This window comes from Carex rostrata, chromosome 20 (assembly GCF_964058835.1).
Source record: "Carex rostrata chromosome 20, lpCarRost1.2, whole genome shotgun sequence".
NCBI lineage: Eukaryota > Viridiplantae > Streptophyta > Magnoliopsida > Poales > Cyperaceae > Carex > Carex rostrata.
The window spans coordinates 5,548,937-5,559,858 of NC_135937.1; the positions used below are offsets into that span (position 1 = coordinate 5,548,937).

The 10,922-nt window shown below is 34.2% G+C and overlaps 1 protein-coding gene across 1 annotated transcript; it reads left to right on the forward strand.

The window, feature by feature from the left end:
- The first annotated feature begins 1,001 nt into the window (after positions 1 to 1,001).
- On the forward strand, positions 1,002 to 8,638 carry LOC144572861 (pumilio homolog 3-like). Its single transcript, XM_078322538.1, has 9 exons — positions 1,002 to 1,778; positions 2,775 to 3,658; positions 4,082 to 4,223; positions 4,320 to 4,427; positions 5,000 to 5,212; positions 5,713 to 5,823; positions 6,215 to 6,409; positions 7,016 to 7,190; positions 8,234 to 8,638. The coding sequence occupies exons 1-9, from the start codon at positions 1,362 to 1,364 to the stop codon at positions 8,281 to 8,283; spliced, it is 2,295 nt and encodes a 764-aa protein (XP_078178664.1). The 5' UTR covers positions 1,002 to 1,361; the 3' UTR covers positions 8,284 to 8,638.
- Positions 8,639 to 10,922: the final 2,284 nt, after the last annotated feature.

The window sequence follows — 10,922 nt, forward strand, 5'->3', positions numbered from 1 at the left end:
AATTTAACTCATTTACAATGAAAGTTAAACACTTGAACGCAGTAGATTAAACGCTTTTCTTTATATGTTTAAATTATACGATTGTTTCGCTGCATTTGGTGGTGTTTTTGTTAAATTTGTTTAACAGAGCGTTTTTCTCTTCATGCAGCGAAATTCTATACAATAAAGAAAGATTGATACTGTTATTGTGCTGTATGAAGTAAAACTTGATATTTTTGTCGCCGATATTCTAAAAGGTTGGGGGACGCACACAGATACTTTGTTTGAGGTACAATTATCAACTTCCTTCTATAAATTCATCTCTAGATTCAATTTATGAGGCCTATTCAATATTTAATATCAATAGTTGCATGGTAATTTTAGTAAGAATGCTAAACAAGCAAACTTATTTACGACCAAATCGATTTACAGTCCTGTAATAGATTTTTGTATCTGCCAAATCATCGTTTGTAATTAGTTTGCAAATATGATGTACAAGGTTTTATACATCTAAAATTAGTTCAAAGATAACAAAAATTATCATATTTTTAGTCGAATTTTAGAAACTTAGATGTCAAACATAGAAGTGATGTGGTCACAAATTTCTTATCTATATTTAATATTTCATAAACAAAGAAACAATAACATATTAATAAAAAAAAATAAGGGGATAATAAAAGCAAAAAGTGAAGAGAATATTTTGAATAAATAAACGACAAGAGTAGATATTAAAATTATGAAATATAAATAACATTAATCATAGATGAAATACGCTAATTATAAATTAACCTGCTTACGTTAACAAAGGTAATAAAATAATATAAAAGTATAGGGTAGGAATGAAAAATAGCCGAAGTGTACTTGTAAATAAAATATCCATCCTGCCTTACGTATCTCCTGCTACATCTGTCTGATAAATCTCGGCAATAAAACCCTAGATTATAACCAATCGCACCCGTCCATTTCCTAATCCAACGATTCTGATCTCCTGTCTCGGTGTGCATATCAAGCCCCCATTCACTTTCTGTGCACTTGCACAATTCTCATTCTCTCTTTCCTTTCTTAGAAATCTCTCCGTATCCTTCGTTAAAGAAAAGAAATCTTTGCATTTAGTTTTTGAACTAGGAAGCCTGAGAAGTTTTGGTTTTTTCTTCGTCTCCAAGCAAAAAAAGTTTCTATCTTGAGCTCAAATTATCGAGCATGGCTATTTTGGCGGCTTTCGACGTCTTGATTATCTATTGCTAAATTTATTTCTACCCATATAGATACGTTGCAATCTCTTATTTTGGGAAAATTTTCCAAATTTAATTGAATCCTTGTTTTTTCTAAATATTCCTGTCTCGGTTTTCTCTCCTGTTTCCTTACTTTTATAAGCGGGACACATGGTAACAGAGTCTCCATTGGCAATGCTTTCTGAGATGGCAAGGAGAGACAGAGACCTTCATCCCTATCGAAGCGACTCGGCCCCTCCTTTGCTTGACAACAATGGTGCCGTTACCCAAAACGGGTCCTACTTGTCAGATGAACTCCGGTCTGACCTGGCATACCATTCCTACTATGCCAATGTGAATCTAAACCCAAGGTTGCCACTGCCACTTCTGTCGAGAGAGGATCGGAGGTCGGCGTACCGGCTTAGTAATGGAGGGAGCTTGAGGGATGTAGGTGGGGGCAGAGAAGGTAGGAGGCTGAACCAGGATTGGCAGGAGGGCAACGGATCGGGTTTTCGTGCTGGTCACGGGTTTGCCGGGGTGCCAGATCGGGATATTGGAATGCATAATGGCTTAGGTGAAATCTTTCAGGTGAGCTTCTTTATTGCATGTATAAACTATTAACACCATGTTTCTGTGTTTTCAAAGTTTTGGGTCTCTTTGCTTTCAGTCGCCTCAAATCATGAGATGATGGGTACTATTAGAGCTAGTTAAGGACAAATTATGATATTGAGGTGTTCAAACAAACCAATATTTAATATTTGGGGATCATGGATAGGGACTATTTGATTGTGACAGTGCATATTAGTTTTAGTTACATGTTGACCGGTATTTAAAAACTTGGATTGACAATTTGACATACTTTTTTTAAGGTTATTGGCAATATGCTGCTAACAAATATATTGATAAGAAAATTATTTACAAAAAAATTGACATACTTTTAGTGTGTAAAAGTCTATTGTTAATTAATATACCATGATAGTGATTTGTTATAGATGGTGGTTAGGATATTTACTGTTTGTTGGAGAAGAGCATGATAGTGATTTGTTAGAGATGGTGTTTAGGGTTTTTTGTGGAGAGAAGCAAAAGAGATTAATTTTCAAAAGTTAGCAACCCTTTTTTAATTTACAATACTGAGTTTGTAATATTGCATAAGGCTCTTTAGGGGACCGAAACCGAGTTGGACCTAAATTCTGAGTAATTCCAGGTCTCAATTTCTTGTTCTCTATAACAATTGTTGCTTCTTATTTCAAGAAAAAAATTAAAGCTATTGAGTTTTTAACTTGCCTATTCTTCCTTTATTAACATAATCAATTATTCAATTGCGAAACAAAATGTGCCTTTAGCAACTTAATTCATATAACCAATCTGTGGAAATTGTTGTTGTGAAAAGCTATTTTGATTAAAGATTTTACTCATCATTATGTAAAAAAGTACTACCTTTATAAGCTTTTTAACGACAATTTTAAATGTAAACAATTGCATTCATTGGTGTACCGTTCCGGCCTATGTATAGCGCTATTCGTTCTTATGTTTACATAAAAACTTTTTGTTTATTTATCTAAATGATTTGTTTGTATCTTTTAGGATGCCTGGTCCTATCCCAACCCTAACCCATCCCCTGCTGCTGGCCTGAATTCAAACATAATTGATGCTAATCATTCGGCAAGCTCTAATGCATCGGGTTCAAGTGCATCAAATAACTATGGGTCCATATTGGGTTCACCTCTATCCAAAAATGGATCTCCCGACCCGGAAATATCAATGCGGGTCACGAGCCCGGGTCTCCCTCCTATTGGTGTGAAACTAAACTCAACTGACAGGAGAATGACCATTAATGGATCCTCTCCTTTTAGTAATGGATCAACAGGCATGGATAGAGCTGACCAACTCATATCAGCTCTATCTTCTTTGAATCTCCAATCAGGCGCAGACACCTGTCACAACTCTTATCAAAATAACCTCATGCACTACCTGGAATTGCAGAGAGAGAATACTGCCCATTCACCGGCTTCAAGGAACTTCACTCATTTGCTCGAGAACCCCTACGCTGGGTTCAATGTTAATAACATACCGGGCTTGCTTAACCGTACAGTAAATGGTAGCCCGCAGATGCCAGTAGACATGCAGTATTTAGAGTATATGAGAATGGCACAGTACGCCGGTCACACTGACGGCCCATTGATGGATTTACCGAGGCTACAGCAAAAGAAGCAACAACAGTATGGTTACTATGATGATCACGGGTTTTTATCAGGTTTCACAGCCGACTCGGCATTTCCTTTGTCGCCAACAGGCGATCTAATTGGGCCCGCTGACTTTGGCCTGATGCCGTGCCCGTCAGGCTTGAGAAAATTGAGCAGTTTTTCCAATGTAAGCAGCCATATCCCTACTCTTCTCGAAGAGTTCAAGAGCAACAAGGCCAGATGCTACGAGCTGTCAGAAATCGCAGGACATGTTGTTGAATTCAGGTATGCCTTAATCTTTTACTTAAATTTAGTATTGTCCGATGATGAGGGTTCAAATTGTCTCCACTTTCTGTGCCTCCATCACGCCTCCACGTTTTAATTTTCTAATTACAATTTTTTTTAAACTTGTATGTCAAAATAAATCGTTAGATGTGATCTATATTATGTTCTCTACATGCACACAATTTTTTTTTTTTATCACTTTTCAGTTTTATTTTTATATAAATCAATACGTTGAAAAATCAACGTCCAAAATTTATCCATATCAATATCTTTTTGCAAGATCTTGATACGATTTTATTTTTATATTTAAGTTTTAAAATTTGAGTTATTAACTTTAAAAAATGGAGGTATGATGGAGGCATCAGGGTAGTGTTTTCATAACCCTAAAAATTAATCAACAAAGGATATTGCTATATGCTGCAGTTCGGATCAATATGGGAGCAGGTTCATACAACAAAAGTTGGAAACGGCAACAACAGCAGAGAAAGATATGGTGTTTAATGAGATAATGCCACATGCTCTCAATCTGATGACCGATGTTTTCGGCAATTATGTAGTCCAAAAGGTGCTCGGAATACCTGCTTAACTTTGTCTACTTCTTTATTAACAGCTTCTTAGTCTCCTCAGTCTCTTGATTCCTTTTTTTGTTGCATTTCCAAAGTTTTTCGAGCATGGTAGTCCATCTCAAATAAAGGACTTGGCCGAAGAGCTGAACGGTCGTGTGCTCGGACTCAGCCTTCAGATGTATGGTTGTCGTGTTATCCAGAAGGTACCTCTATTTTATTTTCTATCATAGTTTAGTACATTTCCTTGTATAGTGTAGAACTAGGGTGTTCTTAAGGTCACCAATCATTTGGTGAGCTTAACTTCAAAACCTATCAAAATGATTTCAAATGATAAATCCAAACCATTGAAACCGATCTACTTTGCAAGTGATGCTTTGACATGCCAAATTTATAAATTTCGAATTAATTTAGTATAATGTCAAGTGGATGGACAATAAAAGAAGGTTTATAAGTTAATTTAGAAAAAAAATTCTGTTTGAGCTTCTACCAACAATTTCAAAAAATAAGTTAATTTTATTATGTTCATTTTTCACTGTGAAAAAGATGCTTGACTTCATATTAAATTACTTCAAAAATTTATAGATTTGACAGGTAAACACATCACTCGTTAAGTAGATCAGTTTCAAGGGTTTAAATTTGTCGTTTGAAGTAAATCCAACAGGTGTTGGAGTTAAGCTCACCAAAGCTCTTGGTGAGCTTAAGAACACTCTAGTTCTACTCTTCTTTATAAACTATTAGTATGATTTTTATTAACAATTTGATGACGGATGTGTAGGCTATAGAAGTAGTGGGTCTGGAACAGCAAACACAGATGGTTGCTGAGCTGGATGGTCAAGTGATGCGGTGTGTGCGTGATCAGAACGGCAACCATGTCATTCAAAAGTGCATTGAGTGTGTGCCACAAGATATTATACACTTCATCATCTCTACTTTCTATGGCCAGGTTCTTGTGCTATCTACTCATGCCTATGGCTGTCGCGTCATTCAGGTATCGATCGTACTCTCCACTTGATTTTTTCTGAAATCGGTTCGTACCAGTCCCGACCAGATTACTTTGTAATTTAAGAAATAAGTGTTTAATGTCTTATTGTATTAAAAATAGGGATGAGATTAGAAAATGTTTCTGATTAGATATGTTTCACTTAATTCTGATATTTTTTTTACATAGCTGTTGGCGAGCTACATTTTTCCCCAAAATTTAATCCAGCAATTACCTGTCTGGTTTGAACTTCATATTGTACTGATTACTAATAAATTGACCTGTGCGAAATGAAAAATTGGTGTGATAAAAATTAACTTTTGCTGGACATCACTGAAAATATTACCTGTTGGTTTCATTGCAAGTAAACACCAGTCAATATATGATGGTTTTTTATTTTTTGGAATTTGCAAATGAAGTAAACACTGGGCATATTGCAAATGATAAAATTAACTAAACATACAAAACCTTCGAGCTATAATATTTGACCGATTGACTGTGCGATGCAGAGGGTGTTGGAGCACTGTGATAATCCCAGGACGCAACAAGCCATGATGGATGAGATACTCGAGAATGTTCTTTTGTTGTCGCAAGACCAGTATGGCAATTATGTTGTTCAGGTTTGATTTTGTAACTTATTTTTAGGAGTAGGGTTAAAATAAATTGTTTTTGTGCCCCAATCATGCCTCACATCCTTATCTCTGTTTTCAAAGTCCGAACAGTTGATCCGAACGTCTCAATAAGATCTCCATATTAAAATGTACTTGGATACCAAATTTTAAATATTTTTTGGAAGTTTTTTACTATTTTTTGATAGGGGTACAAAATTACTGTTTCTCAAAATATTCTGGACCATCCAAAAACAGTGTTTTTGTCCCCATCTAAGAAGTTAGTAAAAAAATTCTGAAAATATAAAATTTGGTCCCCAAGCACATTTTAGTATGGAGATCATGTTGAGCAGTTCAGTCTCTTGTAGAGATGATAATGAAAATTCTTTGTTTAATTATTCAGCACGTGCTCGAACACGGGAAACCAAATGAGAAGTCGGCAATTATTGAAATGCTGGTGGGACAGATAGTGAAAATGAGTAGGCAAAAGTACGCTTCGAATGTTGTTGAAAAGTGTCTTGCTTTTGGTACCCCAGTTCAGCGCCAGCTTCTCATTGCCGAAATGCTGGGCCCCACTGAAGAAAATGAAGCCCTCCAGGTCTCAAATTTCTTTAATGTTCAATCTTACACCTTTTTTTCTTTTCAGAAAGTAGGTTATAACCCACCAATTTCATATTGAAACCACTACAATGTCTACTTGTACCTAACAAACTGGTACCAATTACAAGCAAATATAGAGTTTTCACAAGAATTACCAACGAACCATCAAATTGTTCTTTTACATTCTTTTTTGTGATTTTAGCCAATAACAACCACAGTTTGTTATTTGAAGCTATCTTTTTTGTGATGTTTGGAAGTAAAACACAATGGCTACTTAACTAGCATTTGTGTGTCTTTTACCTGTGTGCTATACAGCATAGGTGTTTTCAATATTAACAAATTTGCCCCCAACTCTATTCCCCTAACTTCTTTTAGTATTGTTTACCAAGCACATTTAAATTCATTAACATGAGTTATAAATAAATTCTATCGACTCAGAGGATTATGGGCAATTAGTTAGTCTGGTCGCATCCTAGGTTTTACCACATTTGGGTGGGTGTTATTTGTAAATAACCAAATTTTGATCCGTGTTAATTGCAAACTTAGAGAAACTATTAGGTGCAACATAATTGTTTATTTCATTTATATATACTTGTCTGTTCAGGAAATGATGAAGGACCAGTATGGGAATTACGTGGTCCAGAAGGTACTGGAGACGTGCAGCGATCAACAAAGGGAGATGATTATGACCCGCATCAAGATCCACTTGACTGCTCTTAAGAAGTACACTTATGGCAAGCATATCGTTGCTCGTGTGGAGAAGCTTGTTGCGGCAGGAGGTACTCTGCTTTTGCCTTCACTTAGTGTTCTTTTTGCAAATTTCACCTTTCTTTTGCTTTATTTGCAAATGATTTTTTTACGTGTTGAAGAAGTTATTTGGTAGGCCTTTCTGTATCAGATCGGAATAGTTGCACAAGGTAAGGCTAACGAATAAAAATTGCCATTTGTAATTAGCAATATATCTCTTGCTACAATTGTTGTTACTTCCCATTTTTTCTGACTAGTAAAATTCTACACCTAAAAGTTGAAATCCAATTAAGATTTGTTGCATGTTCTTAATTGACATGGCAGTTTACTGGATAGGAACAATAATTTGTTGCTCAAAATATTACAGTTCCATCTCAGATTACAGTGGGGTGCCAATGGGTACAGTATGGGTCACGTAAATGTGTTTTTGTACCCATAACTGTACTCATCTAAAATCAGCCTTGGTACCCTAAGCTTATCATGTAATGCTAACGGGTAACAAATGTATTAATTAAATTGATAACTTGTATAATCTAATAAAAAAAATTTAGCAAACAAACAAATGTATTAATTTAAATATTTCATGTACGCAATATCATAAAATATAAAAAAATTGTAATCGTTGGTCCCAATATTTTTAAAAGAATATAAGTTATTAACTATGTAAAGCTATAAATTCTATATATCTATATCATTATAATAATAGATGTTATATAGTCAAGTGTACAAATAAAAAATTACCATATATAATTTTGCAATTTTCAATTATGCTATAGAGTAACAGGCACGAAATAACTCCTACCTATACCCTTACCCGGTAAGCAAACATAAACTTTTTCTTACATGTACCCCTATCTGATAAGATAACTAGAAAAATTTCTGATCCATACCTGCCTAACCAAATAGGTTGGGTTTAGTTTTAAAAAATCTGCAAAAGTACTGGCCTAAAAGTTATAAAGTTGACTTATCATGGCTCTGCTTATTATAACTACCATAAATGCTCGTGTTTGCAAAAGAACCCTACCAAATCATTATTATGTGTATAAATTTTGTTTGTTGTTTTGTGTAAATACAGAAAGGAGAATTGCGATTCAGTCTGGTGGGGCCTCTGCACCTACAGCCTGAAGAGTGAGTGAAGAATGTTTTTGTATAGGTAATGCAAATTGTAGACTTCCCTCTTTTTATAAGTATGATTATTATATATAGAGAGGTGTAAGTTATAAAAGAGGCTAGTTTGTAAGCTGTAAATTGTAGCTGCTGTGAGATGTTCATGTTAGCTTACCTTTTCTAAATTCTGTACAAGGCTTCAGTAGTTGTATAAAGAGAGGGATATACAACCAACTGTAATAGACTTTTGATGTGTAGAGAGAGATTAGGGAGAGATCTGCCTGTTGTTTTGTTAAGACAGATCTGTATTAGGTTCTCATGTATGTTTTGACAATTTGCTTTTGTTTCTGGTAAATGAATATTTTGATCTTAACTGTTTAGTTGCTGCGTTTTTCTCTGTTGGGAATTTTTGTGTGATTGTGTGATGTTCAAAAGTTTTGACATAGCTAGGAATGTTTTGTATCTTGTTTTGGTTATTTTTATATTTCACATCCAAAGATTGTTTTCAAACAGCAGTTATGAAGACCATTTGTCTTAAAAAAAAATTCAAGTGTAGGCATTAGACAGTGTTCTTTAAAATTGAGGTTTCTCTCTGTTTCTTGTTTCCGACTTTTTCTTGTTGTTTGTTGAACTGACAGTTCCAGTGCTCAATTCAATATAACAGATAAGGAAATGATTTGGAATCCACTAATGCTTTGATCGGAAGTAAAATATACTGAGGAGAATTTATTAGAGAACATTAAAGATCGTATTATATTTTTCTTCTAATTACCAAGTAGGTTTTGAAACAGATTGTTTTCGAACAACAGTTATGAAGACCATTTGGCTTAAAAAAATTCAACTGTATAGGGTTTTAGAACCCTCGTATTATTTCAAATTGAGTTTTCTCTCTGTTTCTTTGTTTTCCGGTCAATTCATTTGATGATTGCAAATTCAACTACATAAGACGTTTTCTTGTTCTTTGGAATCAACAAATGCCTTGATCCGAAATAAAGATGCCGAGTAGAATTTATTAGAGAACAAGAGGAGAGCGAATAAATAAAGTCGGGATATATACAGCTAATAAGTCAAAAGTATAATCTGTGTAAATTTAAATTTGGATTGAGCTCATTATTATCAGGATATGGTTCGTATATAATTTTTTATATCATTTGAATCGGTGATAGGCAAATCAAAATATTTACCTGTAAAAAAAGAGAAAAGGTTTTTGTCCACCATCTGTCCACTACACTATCCATTTCCGATTTAACTGTCTTCAACTGTCTCCGCTATCCACTTTATAACGGCCTATTTAAACACTGACGGACGATAGAACCTTTCTTTTTTTGAATTTCATTTCCGATATTTCCAAATCCGATCTGATTTTCTCCGCATTTGGTTATTGCCTTCCTCTTTCGCGCGATTGACTTCCAGATCTCTTCGACAGCCATCGTTTTGTTAAAGAGGGAAGAGATTTTCGAATAAAGGCATCGTCTTCGATAAAAAGCCATCGTTAACTAACGAATTTTGTCTGGGAAGAGAAATGAATCTCATAAAAAGGTTCATTTGTTGAGAAATGAATCTCCCACAGCCATTGTCTCTTTTTCATTTACGAAATCAAAACTTTTTTGATCTGATTCGTGACTCTGATTAATTTCTCAAATCTCCTTTCTCAAAGCCACAGCTTCTATAAAACCTAATAAGTTTTATTAAAAATTTCTCTCCTCTCAAAAGCAGCACGAAATCGTAATTGTTATTTTTTTGTATTTACCTTCTCTGATTCATTTTTCCTTTGCAATGTCGATTTTAATTGAGATTACTGACTCGATCTCGTTTTTTATACATGATCGCAATAGAACCTTCAATCGTGGAGCGCGATCGAATAGAAGTTGTTTTTGTTGAAGAGCAGGGCAAAATTCAAATATAGTAAGTTATTTATGTTGAATTTATTGTTTTCGTTGTATGCAGTAACAGATCTAGCATTTCAAATGAAATCTGGAGGAAAGAGATGATAGAGATGCGATATGGAGTATTGATCTATTAATTTTACTATATTGCCCCGTTAATTTTACAGTATTCATCTTGTGGAAATCTGGAGGAAATAGATGATAGAGAGGCGATATGGAGTATTGATCTGTTAATTTTACAGTATTGCCCTGTTAATTTTACAGTATTCATCTTGTCATTTTTACAGTTTTTCTGTTGAATTTGTTTTTTTTCATTGTATGCAGTAACAGATTTATCATTTTGACTGAATTTTTATTTGAATATTAGTCGTATGTTGTAATTTCGTATGATTTTGTATTATCTGTTTTTACAGTACATATATATATGAATTACAATATATATGTCTCATTTTACAGGATATTGAACTGTTATGAAAGTTTCTGGATGTTTGAAAATGTGAAGTACGTTTTTTGTAGGATTTGTTATTTATGTTACAGCATTGAATGATGAATTTTACAGTATTGGTGTATATTGAAATGTTTCATATTACATGCACTCCTATGAACATATGTTGTTTTGTGGTAAACAAATTTTTTGTGTGATAATGGATGTATGTATAGATTTAGCAATTTTAGAGTATACATGGTATTATTTTATTGTTTATATTTTGCAATTTTACAGTATACATGATTCTTTGTAGGTTGTAGTTTAAACTGAAATGTAGCATTTGT